At 45.3% G+C, this 15070-nt stretch overlaps 1 protein-coding gene across 1 annotated transcript in view; it reads right to left on the bottom strand.

The window, feature by feature from the left end:
* LOC117751437 (tectonin beta-propeller repeat-containing protein 2-like) overlaps positions 1 to 15070 on the bottom strand; it is a 28816-nt gene that overhangs the window by 12709 nt on the left and 1037 nt on the right. The window contains exons 2-15 of the mRNA XM_034563296.1: positions 14132 to 14284; positions 13862 to 13994; positions 7854 to 8059; positions 7547 to 7766; positions 6612 to 6864; positions 6276 to 6522; positions 5908 to 6138; positions 5102 to 5169; positions 4899 to 5014; positions 3917 to 4090; positions 3391 to 3571; positions 567 to 708; positions 234 to 459; positions 54 to 143 (exon numbers count right to left, since the gene is read on the bottom strand). Of these exons, the coding sequence (XP_034419187.1) occupies positions 54 to 143; positions 234 to 459; positions 567 to 708; positions 3391 to 3571; positions 3917 to 4090; positions 4899 to 5014; positions 5102 to 5169; positions 5908 to 6138; positions 6276 to 6522; positions 6612 to 6864; positions 7547 to 7766; positions 7854 to 8059; positions 13862 to 13994; positions 14132 to 14284 (2440 nt within the window). The remainder of the gene's footprint in view (positions 1 to 53; positions 144 to 233; positions 460 to 566; positions 709 to 3390; positions 3572 to 3916; positions 4091 to 4898; positions 5015 to 5101; positions 5170 to 5907; positions 6139 to 6275; positions 6523 to 6611; positions 6865 to 7546; positions 7767 to 7853; positions 8060 to 13861; positions 13995 to 14131; positions 14285 to 15070) is intronic.

Genomic DNA, 15070 nt, shown 5'->3' with positions numbered 1-15070 from the left:
CTAATTGCAGCGGTCTGGGGACTAGTTGCAGAGGTCTGGGTAAGGTGTGTGACCTTCTCTGTGAGGCACAGCTGAAGATGTGATGAAGCTCCACTTAGTGGCTGAGACGGTTCCTCTTGGAACAACGTTCTGCCAGAAAGTTCCTGAAAGAATCAAACAAAAGAGCAATTGTACTCAAAAGTCTGTTTTGAAGTTGTAATGGACGTTTTGGGACATTTCTGTACTCTACTGACCCACAAGACTGCCCCGGGCCAGGTGCAGCTGGTTACGTCCTGAGGCGACCCAAACTCCACTGCCGTTGGCGCTGACCAAGCTCGGCTGGCATTGCGAGTGCTGCGACAAGAAGGCCACCACCCGCTCCACCGGCGCCCTGGTGACCGTCGCAACACTCTGGGTTGCATGCAGCAGCGTCTGGAAAAGACTGCCCTGATCGAAGACCACGTAGTTCGAAATACTGATCTGATGGAGACAGACAGACAGACAGACAGGCAGAGAGACAGACAGACAGGCTGTTAAGCTGTAAAGGAGAATGAGATCAAACCCAAACAGACGTTGTCTCTGAGTACCTGCCACCAGTGGTCGTCGTCGCCCTGCGGTCTGGAGGAACAGATGCCGGTTCTGAACCAGAGGCTGCCGCTGGCATCGAGCGCCCAAGCTGTACCACCTTCTGCCAGAGCGACACACATCAACTCCAGACCCTGAGCCTCACTTGGACAAACACACAGATGGGAACACAATCAGAACAGCAGGGTATCTGTGTATGCTGACCCACACTTGCACTAGCAGTCTAATTGTGTACTTTAGTGCAATAATCTGAACGCATTCTGTCCACACTGATTAAAAGGGTAGTTATGGGGGTTGTTCTGATGTGAGGGTCAAAGGGAAGAAGATGTCTAATATGTACAGTGTACAAATGTCATTGAATTGAACCACAAATTGGTCCAGCAGGCTGTTCCTGTGAGCGGAAATGCATGATAGAGTCCTAATGGGCAGGTAGCTCCTCCCATCAGTGTATGAATGGATGAATGATGACGTGGTGTTAAAGAGCTTTGAGTGCTCGACTCGAAGAAGACTAGAAAAGAGATACAAGTACAGTACATTTACTGCAGTACCACATATCTCTCCTTCACTGCAGTAGTACAGTAGTATTACAGTAGAAGTAGTACCAGACGGTGTCGTACTTCCAGCCCTCTCCTTCACTGCAGTAGTATTACAGTAGAAGTAGTACCAGACGGTGTCATACTTCCAGCCCTCTCCTTCACTGCAGTAGTATTACAGTAGAAGTAGTACCAGACGGTGTCGTACTTCCAGCCCTCTCCTTCACTGCAGTAGTATTACAGTAGAAGTAGTACCAGACGGTGTCATACTTCCAGCCCTCTCCTTCACTGCAGTAGTATTACAGTAGAAGTAGTACCAGACGGTGTCATACTTCCAGCTCTCTCCTTCACTGCAGTAGTACAGTAGTATTACAGTAGAAGTAGTACCAGACGGTGTCATACTTCCAGCCCTCTCCTTCACTGCAGTAGTATTACAGTAGAAGTAGTACCAGACGGTGTCATACTTCCAGCTCTCTCCTTCACTGCAGTAGTACAGTAGTATTACAGTAGAAGTAGTACCAGACGGTGTCGTACTTCCAGCCCTCTCCTTCACTGCAGTAGTATTACAGTAGAAGTAGTACCAGACGGTGTCGTACTTCCAGCTCTCTCCTTCACTGCAGTAGTACAGTAGTATTACAGTAGAAGTAGTACCAGACGGTGTCGTACTTCCAGCCCTCTCCTTCACTGCAGTAGTATTACAGTAGAAGTAGTACCAGACGGTGTCATACTTCCAGCCCTCTCCTTCACTGCAGTAGTATTACAGTAGAAGTAGTACCAGACGGTGTCATACTTCCAGCTCTCTCCTTCACTGCAGTAGTACAGTAGTATTACAGTAGAAGTAGTACCAGACGGTGTCGTACTTCCAGCCCTCTCCTTCACTGCAGTAGTATTACAGTAGAAGTAGTACCAGACGGTGTCGTACTTCCAGCTCTCTCCTTCACTGCAGTAGTACAGTAGTATTACAGTAGAAGTAGTACCAGACGGTGTCGTACTTCCAGCCCTCTCCTTCACTGCAGTAGTATTACAGTAGAAGCAGTACCAGACGGTGTCGTACTTCCAGCTCTCTCCTTCACTGCAGTAGTACAGTAGTATTACAGTAGAAGTAGTACCAGACGGTGTCATACTTCCAGCTCTCTCCTTCACTGCAGTAGTATTACAGTAGAAGCAGTACCAGACGGTGTCATACTTCCAGCTCTCTCCTTCACTGCAGTAGTACAGTAGAAGTAGTACCAGACGGTGTCGTACTTCCAGCTCTCTCCTTCACTGCAGTAGTACAGTAGTATTACAGTAGAAGTAGTACCAGGCGGTGTCGTACTTCCAGCCCTCTCCTTCACTGCAGTAGTATTACAGTAGAAGCAGTACCAGACGGTGTCGTACTTCCAGCTCTCTCCTTCACTGCAGTATTACAGTAGTATTACAGTAGAAGTAGTACCAGACGGTGTCATACTTCCAGCCCTCTCCTTCACTGCAGTAGTATTACAGTAGAAGTAGTACCAGACTGTGTCGTACTTCCAGCCCTCTCCTTCACTGCAGTAGTATTACAGTAGAAGTAGTACCAGGCGGTGTCGTACTTCCAGCCCTCTCCTTCACTGCAGTAGTATTACAGTAGAAGTAGTACCAGGCGGTGTCGTACTTCCAGCCCTCTCCTTCACTGCAGTAGTATTACAGTAGAAGTAGTACCAGACTGTGTCGTACTTCCAGCCCTCTCCTTCACTGCAGTAGTATTACAGTAGAAGTAGTACCAGGCGGTGTCGTACTTCCAGCCCTCTCCTTCACTGCAGTAGTATTACAGTAGAAGTAGTACCAGGCGGTGTCGTACTTCCAGCCCTCTCCTTCACTGCAGTAGTACAGTAGAAGTAGTACCAGACGGTGTCGTACTTCCAGCTCTCTCCTTCACTGCAGTAGTACAGTAGTATTACAGTAGAAGTAGTACCAGACGGTGTCGTACTTCTCTCTGTCGTGAGCTCTCTCCCTCACTGCAGAAGTAAATGGTAAATGGACCTGTACTTTTCTAGTCTTTCCGACCACTCAAAGCACTTTAACACTACATGACATCATTCAACCATTCATACCCTGATGGGAGGAGCCACCATGCAAGGTGCCCATCTGAACTAACTAAGATTCACACACCGTAGGAACAGCTACAGGAGCAATATAGGGGTGTCTTGTCCAAGGACACATCAACATGGACTAGCGGAGCCGGGGATGGAACCGCCGATCCTCTGATTGAAGGACAACTTGCTCACCACTGAGCCACAGTCACCATACAGTAGTATTACAGTAGAAGTAGTACCTGACGGTGTCATACTTCCAGCCCTCTCCTTCACTGCAGTAGCTGTTCAGTCCTTCTCTGTAGAATAAAGCTTTGTGTTCGCTCAGAGCCCAGACCACACCTCCGCTTACACACACCTGGGTGAACACACAGGGAGAGTCCACCTTCACCGAGCGAGCACAGGGCCGGTCCACGCTCAGACCTGTCGGACACGTGACAATGGTTATTATGGTAACAGCACACAGACAGACATTCATGTCTTTTTTATGATTTAGTGGTCCTAGATGCTTTGGTGTCGATGGAGGTGTTTTGGACCCGTTCATTTAGGCTGAACTCTTATCTCCAACATCACCTGCCCCAGAGCATGTCAGGTGTTCAGCTACCAGGTAAGAAGACCATATATATCGATAACCCCAAATCCTGCTTCATAGTGCAGTACTTTAAAGTTTAAAGTGTTGCTGATTCCTACAGAATGCTTAATTTCTGCTCCAAACTCCTCCAGTGGGACAGGGAACGCTCTAGAAACCAGTATGTTGTAGCCAGTTACCTGTCTGCAGGTAGAGGTCTCCGTTGGTCCTGATGATCCAGGCCGAGTCGTCACTCAGGGCCACGAAGGCCGTTTGCTCCACAGCTTTGTACCAGTGACGCTTTCCTTTTACTGACACTTTAGCACAAGCAAACGCCGTCATGCTCCTCTGCTCCACCTTCCACAGCAGATTACCTAATGGAGCGAGCAACAATTAGCATGCTGCTAATGCGACACACACCTGTAACCCTGACAGAGCAACAATTAGCATGCTGCTAATGCGACACACACCTGTAACCCTGACAGAGCAACAATTAGCATGCTGCTAATGCGACACACACCTGTAACCCTGACAGAGCAACAATTAGCATGCTGCTAATGCGACACACACCTGTAACCCTGACAGAGCAACAATTAGCATGCTGCTAATGCGACACACACCTGTAACCCTGACAGAGCAACAATTAGCATGCTGCTAATGCGACACACACCTGTAACCCTGACAGAGCAACAATTAGCATGCTGCTAATGCGACACACACCTGTAACCCTGACAGAGAAACAATTAGCATGCTGCTAATGCGACACACACCTGTAACCCTGACAGAGAAACAATTAGCATGCTGCTAATGCGACACACACCTGTAACCCTGACAGAGAAACAATTAGCATGCTGCTAATGCGACACACACCTCTAACCCTGACAGAGCAACAATTAGCATGCTGCTAATGCGACACACACCTCTAACCCTGACAGAGCAACAATTAGCATGCTGCTAATGCGACACACACCTGTAACCCTGACAGAGAAACAATTAGCATGCTGCTAATGCGACACACACCTCTAACCCTGACAGAGCAACAATTAGCATGCTGCTAATGCGACACACACCTGTAACCCTGACAGAGAAACAATTAGCATGCTGCTAATGCGACAGTTTCTTTGTATAAATAAAGTAAAACTGAGAGTGTGACATTTGTCAGATGTGATGCCTGCAGCTCACCTGAGGGTGACAACGCCACCTGGTGGACGTTGTCTTCAAAGCGCTGCCAGTTGAGCCCAGTCTCAAGTAGACCGCTGCAGAACAGTCCTCCTTTAAAGTCCAGACACCACACATACCTGAAACCCACAGGTCACCTATAAAACACTACACAGGTAGCTTCCACACACACCTGAAATACACCTGAGAGTCCGCTGACGACCCACCTGTCAGTCACTTGCAGGCTCAGTATTCCACATCCTGGTCCTGAGTAACCCATCCAGCTTTCTGCCAACTACAAAGAGTAATATTAATTAATACCTGCTTACAGACTCACCTGGTCAAGTGTGTCTCATCTGGTCTAACCTGGTCAGGTGAATCTCCTCTGGTCTAACCTGGTCAAGTGAGTCTCCTCTGGTCTAACCTGGTCAAGTGTGTCTCATCTGGTCTAACCTGGTCAGGTGAGTCTCCTCTGGTCTAACCTGGTCAGGTGAGTCTCCTCTGGTCTAACCTGGTCAGGTGAGTCTCCTCTGGTCTAACCTGGTCAAGTGTGTCTCATCTGGTCTAACCTGGTCAGGTGAGTCTCCTCTGGTCTAACCTGGTCAGGTGAGTCTCCTCTGGTCTAACCTGGTCAAGTGTGTCTCATCTGGTCTAACCTGGTCAAGTGTGTCTCATCTGGTCTAACCTGGTCAGGTGAGTCTCCTCTGGTCTAACCTGGTCAGGTGAGTCTCCTCTGGTCTAACCTGGACAGGTGAGTCTCCTCTGGTCTAACCTGGTCAGGTGAGTCTCCTCTGGTCTAACCTGGTCAAGTGTGTCTCCTCTGGTCTAACCTGGTCAGGTGAGTCTCCTCTGGTCTAACCTGGTCAGGTGAGTCTCCTCTGGTCTAACCTGGTCAGGTGAGTCTCATCTGGTCTAACCTGGTCAGGTGAGTCTCCTCTGGTCTAACCTGGTCAGGTGAGTCTCCTCTGGTCTAACCTGGTCAGGTGAGTCTCATCTGGTCTAACCTGGTCAGGTGAGTCTCCTCTGGTCTAACCTGGTCAGGTTTGAGTGTGTCTCTTTCCTGAGCGTCCTGGTCCACCTGTCGGTCTGTGGTCTCCATCTGATGGGCAGAGTGGACCTCCCCCCGGCTGCCAGAAGGGCCCAGAGTGGGACAATAGATGTCTCCCTCTTCGTCACTGGACAGACTGGGTTTTCTGTCCAGACTGGACATAGTGGAGTAAAACATCTGGTCTGCCAGAACAGCAGGGGGAACCTGGTCCTCATCCTGGACACAAAAAGAGTTTTATCAGTTTGTAGTTTATTGTTTGAATGCTGTGTTAAACTGTCCTCAGAGATGATGTCACCTGATAGTGACAGATATGTGTTTATATCCATGTACAACTGAAACCCCAGCATCATCACCTCATCCTCTTCTTCCTCTGGTCCAATCAGGGGGCTAAGAAACTCGTCCTCCTTCTCCTCCATTGGTTGCTGCTCCTGTCCCTCCACCTCCTCAGTGTTGTGCATGTAGGAGAAGGTGCACTCCAGCAGAAGATCCACATCCGGGGTCAGGGGGACAACCTCTGCCTCTACACCAGGATCAGAGGCCTTTCCTGGTTTCTCCATCCCATGGAGGAGTGGAGAGCCTGGAGGGTGGAAGGAGCAGGAACTAGAAAACAAGGATGAGACCTAAACCTCAGTAGAAGCAGGAAACATAATGAGAGCCACTGATGGTGTTGTAGGTCCTCGGTCACAAACCCAGACTGGTAGGAGGAAGACTCCGCCTCCTCTCCATCCTTTACAACCCTGTCTAAATCTTCACCCTCTGCTTTCTGTGAGATCTGGTCCTGGATTTGCTCAAGAGAGTCCTGATTCTGAAGGTCAAGACCAATGAGGGAGGCTCTGTCACTCAGAGGAGTTTGACTTCCTCCATCACTACAGCTGACGTCCTGGATCACAAACATGGACTCTGAGCAGCTGCTCTCCGTGAGGCAGCTCCCACTGCTGCTGTCTGAGACACAGAGACACTGAGACTCAGAGACTCAGAGACACTGAGATTCTGAGACAGGGAGACACAGAGACAGGGAGACACTGAGACTCAGAGACTCAAAGACACAGAGACAGGGAGACACTGAGATTCTGAGACACTGAGACTCAGAGACAGGGAGACACTGAGACTCAGAGACACAGAGACAGGGAGACACTGAGATTCTGAGACACAGACTCAGAGACAGGGAGATACTGAGACTCAGAGACAGGGAGACACTGAGACTCAGAGACAGGGAGACACTGAGACTCAGAGACACAGAGACAGGGAGACACTGAGATTCTGAGACACAGACTCAGAGACAGGGAGATACTGAGACTCAGAGACTCAGAGACACAGAGACAGGGAGACACTGAGACTCAGAGACAGGGAGACACTGAGATTCTGAGACACTGAGACTCGAACAGAGCTTATTGAACATCTGGTATTGATTAGAACAGAGCTTATTGAACACCTGGTATTGATTAGAACAGAGCTTATTGAACAACTGGAGGTCATTAGAACAGAGCTTATTGAACACCTGGTATTGATTAGAACAGAGCTTATTGAACACCTGGTATTGATTAGAACAGAGCTTATTGAACAACTGGAGGTCATTAGAACAGAGCTTATTGAACACATGGTATCTGCCCATCTTCCTGCTTGCCTTGGCGTCTCCTCTTCTTCTTCACTCGGATGGCTTTCACCACCAGCTCCTGCTGCAGCCCCTCCTGACCCAGTGGGGCGCTGTAGCGCCTGCAGCTCAGCTCACAGGAAGTGGTCACCGGGGTGTTTCCATGGAGACTCTCATAGGAAGTGACAGAGCTGCTGCGGCTACGAGAGCTGCTGGTGAACAAACCTGACTGCTGGAAGGGTGGTTCCATCACCTGGACAAACAGAAACAGGTGAATTCACCAGTCTGTCAATACATGTGTCATCCACTTAAACCAGTGTTGTAGACAGCTGCCAGTCACCTCGAGCTGCTCCTCTGCCTCCTCGACTTCCTCCTTCTCTCCCTCTTCGCTGGGCCTCTCCCATCCCCTGCCCTGCTGCTCCTTCCCCCCACCCTCTACAATGATAGCCATGGTTCTGATAGGCTGAGCTGTTTCCACTGATCCAGTTGGTGGGAGGATGGTGGGCGTGGCCAAAGGTGAGGGTTGATGGACAGACAGCTCCAGCACTGAAGAAGAGAGACAGACAGGATGATAATCAGTCTTAATGAGAAGAGAGACAGACAGGATGATAAACAGTCTTAAGAAGAAGAGAGACAGACAGGATGATAATCAGTCTTAATGAGAAGAGAGACAGACAGGATGATAATCAGTCTTAATGAGAAGAGAGACAGACAGGATGATAAACAGTCTTAAGAAGAAGAGAGACAGACAGGATGATAATCAGTCTTAAGGAGAAGAGACAGACATGATGATAATGAGAAGAAAGCAAGAAAGGATGATAATCAGTCTTAAGGAGAAGAGAGACAGACAGGATGATAACAGTCTTAATGAGAAGAGAGACAGACAGGATGATAATCAGTCTTAATGAGAAGAGAGACAGACAGGATGATAAACAGTCTTAAGAAGAAGAGAGACAGACAGGATGATAATCAGTCTTAAGGAGAAGAGACAGACATGATGATAATGAGAAGAAAGCAAGACAGGATGATAATCAGTCTTAAGGAGAAGAGAGACAGACAGGATGACAATACATTTCATGTCATTTAGCTGACACTTTTATCCAAAGCGACTTACAATAAGTGCATTAAACCATGAGTCCAAACTCAGAACAACAAGAATCAAGCAAGTACAATTTCTTCAATAATGTTAAACTACAAAGTGCTATCAGTAAGAGACATTTAAGTGTTACTAAAGTGTTAAACTACAAAGTGCTATCAGTAAGAGACATTTAAGTACTACTAAAGTGTTAAACTACAAAGTGCTATCAGTAAGAGACATTTAAGTGCTACTAGAGTGCTATTATGGCGCTACCTTCCCTATTCAAGGTATAGTCGAAAAAGATGTGTTTTTAGTTTGCGACGGAAGATGTAGAGACTTTCTGCTGTCCTGATGTCAATGGGGAGCTCGTTCCACCAATGAGGAGCCAGCACAGCAAACTGTCGTGACTTTGAGTGTTTAACTCGAAGTGAAGGAGCTACAAGCTGATTGGCCGAAGCCGAGCGAAGTGAACGGGCTGGGGTGTGAGGTTAGACCATGTCCTGGGTGTGAGGTTAGACCATGTCCTGGGTGTGAGGTTAGACCATGTCCTGGATGTGAGGTTAGACCATGTCCTGGGTGTGAGGTTAGACCATGTCCTGGGTGTGAGGTTAGACCATGTCCTGGATGTGAGGTTAGACCATGTCCTGGGTGTGAGGTTAGACCATGTCCTGGGTGTGAGGTTAGACCATGTCCTGGATGTGAGGTTAGACCATGTCCTGGATGTGAGGTTAGACCATGTCCTGGGTGTGAGGTTAGACCATGTTCTGGGTGTGAGGTTAGACCATGTCCTGGGTGTGAGGTTAGACCATGTCCTGGATGTGAGGTTAGACCATGTCCTGGATGTAGACTGGACCCGATCTGTTCGCAGCACGGTACGCAAGTACCAATGTTTTGAAGCGGATGCGGGCGGCCACCGGTAACCAGTGAAGGTCGCGGAGGAGCAGAGGATTGTGGGTAAATTTCGGTAGGTTGAAGACCAGTCGAGCAGCTGCATTCTGGATGAGCTGTAGAGGTCGAATTACCTTATATATACGCTTTCTTTGGGCAACATTATCAGGAAACACTCCATAAACTTTCATTGCTATGCAGACGATACTCAATTATATCTATCGATCAAACCAGAGGAGACCAACCAGCTCGCTAAAATTCAAGAATGTCTTAAAGACATAAAAACATGGATGACCTGCAACTTCCTGATGTTAAACTCAGACAAAACTGAAGTTATTTTACTGGCCCTGAACACCTCAGAGATCAATTATCTGGTGATGTGGTTTCTGTAGATGGCATTGCCCTGGCATCCAACACCACTGTAAAGAATCTCTAGTTATCTTTGACCGAGACTTGTCCTTTAACTCCACGTTAAGCAAATCTCAAGGATTGCATTTTATCATCTACGTAACATTTAAAAAATCGGACACATCTTGTCCCAAAAAGATGCAGAAAAGCTGGTTCACGCGTTTGTTACTTCCAGACTAGATTACTGCAACTCCTTATTATCAGGCTGCTCTAATAAGTCTCTTAAATCCCTCCAGTTGATCCAGAATGCTGCAGCTCGTGTACTCACAAAAACTAAGAAAAGAGATCACATGACTCCTGTATTAGCTGCTCTGCACTGGCTCCCTGTAAAATCAAGAATCACATTTAAAATTCTTCTCCTCACCTACAAAGCCTTGATTGGTGATGCACCATCATATCTTAAGGAGCTTGTAGTACCATATTGCCCCACTAGAGAGCTGCTCACTAAATGCGGGGCTACTTGTGGTTCCTAGAGTCCTAAAAAGTAGGATGGGAGCCAGAGCCTTCAGTTATCAAGCTCCTCTATTATGGAACCAGCTTCCACTTTCAGTCCGGGAGGCAGACACAGTCACCTCATTTAAGAATAGACTTAAGACTTTCCTCTTTAATAGTCCTTATAGTTAGGGCTGAATCAGGTTTGCCCTGGTCCAGCCCCTTGATATGCTGCTATAGGCTTATAGGCTGCTGGGGGATGTTTTAGGATACACTGAGCACCTCTCTCCTCTTCTCTCTCTCCTTATGGATGAATTTACATCTCTTCATTGCACCTTATAAACTCTGCTTCCTCCCCGGAGTCGTTGTGACTTCACGTCTCATAGGGTCCATTGGACCTGGAGGTGTCTGATGCTGGTGAGCTGGCCTCCCATTGGCCCTGCTGATGCCCCGCCCCCCTCCTCTCTACCTCCTTCTGTTTCATGGATTGGAGTTCCATTCATACATTGTCATATTCATGTAATGTGTTTATGTAACTCTGTTCATCTGGTCACATGACATCTATTCATCTGTCCATCCGGGGAGAGGGATCCTCCTCTGTTGCTCTCCTGAAGGTTTCTTCACTTTTTTCCCTGTCAAAGGTTATTTTTGGGGAGTTTTTCCTGATCCGATGTGAGGTCAAAGGTCAGGGATGTCGTATGTGTACAGATTGTAAAGCCCTCTGAGGGGAGGTTGTGATTTTGGGCTATACAAAATAAACTGAATTGAATAGAAGAGAGACAGACAGGATGATAATCTGTTTTAAGGAGAAGAGAGACAGACAGGATGATAATCTGTCTTAAGGAGAAGAGAGACAGACAGGATGATAACAGTCTTAATGAGAAGAGAGACAGACAGGATGATAACAGTCTTAATGAGAAGAGAGACAGACAGGATGATAACAGTCTTAATGAGAAGAGAGACAGACAGGATGATAACAGTCTTAATGAGAAGAGAGACAGACAGGATGATAACAGTCTTAATGAGAAGAGAGACAGACAGGATGATAACAGTCTTAATGAGAAGAGAGACAGACAGGATGATAATGAGTCTTAAGGAGAAGAGAGACATACAGGATGATAACAGTCTTAATGAGAAGAGAGACAGACAGGATGATAATGAGTCTTAAGGAGAAGAGAGACAGACAGGATGATAACAGTCTTAATGAGAAGAGAGACATACAGGATGATAACAGTCTTAATGAGAAGAGAGACAGACAGGATGATAACAGTCTTAATGAGAAGAGAGACAGACAGGATGATAACAGTCTTAAGGAGAAGAGAGACATACAGGATGATAACAGTCTTAATGAGAAGAGAGACAGACAGGATGATAATGAGTCTTAAGGAGAAGAGAGACAGACAGGATGATAACAGTCTTAATGAGAAGAGAGACATACAGGATGATAACAGTCTTAATGAGAAGAGAGACAGACAGGATGATAACAGTCTTAATGAGAAGAGAGACAGACAGGATGATAACAGTCTTAAGGAGAAGAGAGACATACAGGATGATAACAGTCTTAATGAGAAGAGAGACAGACAGGATGATAACAGTCTTAATGAGAAGAGAGACAGACAGGATGATAACAGTCTTAAGGAGAAGAGAGACAGACAGGATGATAACAGTCTTAAGGAGAAGAGAGACATACAGGATGATAACAGTCTTAATGAGAAGAGAGACAGACAGGATGATAACAGTCTTAATGAGAAGAGAGACAGACAGGATGATAACAGTCTTAATGAGAAGAGAGACAGACAGGATGATAATGAGTCTTAATGAGAAGAGAGACAGACAGGGTGATAACAGTCTTAATGAGAAGAGAGACAGACAGGATGATAACAGTCTTAAGGAGAAGAGAGACAGACAGGATGATAACAGTCTTAAGGAGAAGAGAGACATACAGGATGATAACAGTCTTAATGAGAAGAGAGACAGACAGGATGATAACAGTCTTAATGAGAAGAGAGACATACAGGATGATAATGAGTCTTAAGGAGAAGAGAGACAGACAGGATGATAACAGTCTTAATGAGAAGAGAGACAGACAGGATGATAACAGTCTTAATGAGAAGAGAGACAGACAGGATGATAACAGTCTTAATGAGAAGAGAGACAGACAGGATGATAATGAGTCTTAATGAGAAGAGAGACAGACAGGGTGATAACAGTCTTAATGAGAAGAGAGACAGACAGGATGATAACAGTCTTAAGGAGAAGAGAGACAGACAGGATGATAACAGTCTTAAGGAGAAGAGAGACATACAGGATGATAACAGTCTTAATGAGAAGAGAGACAGACAGGATGATAACAGTCTTAATGAGAAGAGAGACATACAGGATGATAATGAGTCTTAAGGAGAAGAGAGACAGACAGGATGATAACAGTCTTAATGAGAAGAGAGACAGACAGGATGATAACAGTCTTAATGAGAAGAGAGACAGACAGGATGATAACAGTCTTAATGAGAAGAGAGACAGACAGGATGATAATGAGTCTTAAGGAGAAGAGAGACAGACAGGATGATAACAGTCTTAATGAGAAGAGAGACAGACAGGATGTGAGTACCACTCACAGCTGGAGTAGTACTATTACGAGTAGTTGTAGTACTCACAGCAGGAGTGGTACTGTTACTAGTTCTTGTTGAAATTGTAGTACTCACAGCAGTCGTGGTACTAGTAATTGTAGTACTCACATTTGTCGTGGTACTAGTAATTGTAGTACTCACATTTGTCGTGGTACTGTTACTAGTACTTGTAATAGTTGTAATACTCACAGCTGTCGTGGTACTGTTACTAGTACTTGTAGTAGTTGTAGTGCTCACAGTTGTCGTGGTACTAGTAGTTGTAGTACTCACAGCTGTCGTGGTACTGTTACTAGTACTTGTAGTAGTTGTAGTACTCACAGTTGTCGTGGTACTAGTAGTTGTAGTACTCACAGCTGTCGTGGTACTGTTACTAGTACTTGTAGTAGTTGTAGTGCTCACAGTTGTCATGGTACTAGTAGTTGTAGTACTCACAGCTGTCGTGGTACTGTTACTAGTACTTGTAGTAGTTGTAGTACTCACAGCAGTCATGGTACTAGTAGTTGTAGTACTCACAGTTGTCGTGGTACTGTTACTAGTACTTGTAGTAGTTGTAGTACTCACAGCAGTCATGGTACTAGTAGTTGTAGTACTCACAGTTGTCGTGGTACTGTTACTAGTACTTGTAGTAGTTGTAGTACTCACAGCAGTCATGGTACTAGTAGTTGTAGTACTCACAGTTGTCGTGGTACTGTTACTAGTACTTGTAGTAGTTGTAGTACTCACAGTTGTCGTGGTACTGTTACTAGTACTTGTAGTAGTTGTAGTACTCACAGTTGTCATGGTACTGTTACTAGTACTTGTAGTAGTTGTAGTACTCACAGTTGTCGTGGTACTGTTACTAGTACTTGTAGTAGTTGTAGTACTCACAGTTGTCGTGGTACTGTTACTAGTACTTGTAGTAGTTGTAGTACTCACAGTTGGAGGCAAGTCCCTCAGGGCCGTTGGAGAGACGGATGACATCTCGGTCTCCCTTCAGGATGAAGATCTCGTTGTCACAACACGACACCGACACAATGTCTCCACTGCTCTCCAGCGCCCCGACTACCACCTAATATATATATGTATATATATATATATATACACACACCAACCTAATCAACATGTATATATGAGTAGTACTAATACGTCATACTCAACAGGACGTAGATGCTGTACCCCTTAACACACTGTTATAAGTTTTAGTACCTCGTTCAGACAGTCCAGGACGTAGATGCTGTACTCGTTCCAGCTGAGGATCCAACCATCTCTGAGGAAACAGCTGAGCAGACCCACCTGTCTGTCTTCTGGACAGTATGCTCCAATTGGACCAGGTCGAGGAAACAACTCAAACTGAGGAATCTGAGTCAGACAGAAAAAAATTAACAGTAATTCAAGTGGTTATTAACAGTAATTTGAGAGGCAGTGCAAACAGATCACTAACAGTAGTAACATTAGCAGTAGTAGTAGTAACATTAGCTGTAGTGGTAGTAGTAACATTAGTATTAGTAATAATACTAGTAATAGTAGCAGTAACATTAGTATTAGTAGCAGTAACATCAGTAGTAGTACCAGTAGTAGTAGTAGTAGTAACATTAGTATTAGTAATAATAATAGTAATAGTAGCAGTAACATTAGTAGTAGTAGTAGTAGTAGTAGTAACATCAGTAGTAGTAGTAACATTAATAGTAGTAGTAGTAGTAGTAGTAGTAACATTAATAGTAGTAGTAGTAGTAGTAGTAGTAACATCAGTAGTAGTAGTAACATTAATAGTAGTAGTAGTAGTAGTAACATCAGTAGTAGTAGTAACATTAATAGTAGTAGTAGTAGTAGTAACATCAGTAGTAGTAGTAACATCAGTAGTAGTAGTAGTAGTAACATTAATAGTAGTAGTAGTAGTAGTAGTAGTAACATTAATAGTAGTAGTAGTAGTAACATCAGTAGTAGTAGTAACATTAATAGTAGTAGTAGTAGTAGTAGTAGTAGTAGTAACATCAGTAGTAGTGGTAGTAGTAGTAACATTAATAGTAGTAGTAGTAGTAGTAACATTAATAGTAGTAGTAGTAGTAACATTAATAGTAGTAGTAGTAGTAACATTAATAGTAGTAGTAGTAGTAACATCAGTAGTAGTAGTAGTAACATCAGTAG

Source organism: Cyclopterus lumpus, chromosome 22, assembly GCF_009769545.1.
Source record: "Cyclopterus lumpus isolate fCycLum1 chromosome 22, fCycLum1.pri, whole genome shotgun sequence".
Classification (NCBI taxonomy): Eukaryota; Metazoa; Chordata; class Actinopteri; order Perciformes; family Cyclopteridae; genus Cyclopterus; species Cyclopterus lumpus.
Note: the sequence above shows the minus strand (reverse complement) of the source record. Positions and strands in the feature narration are given on the sequence as shown.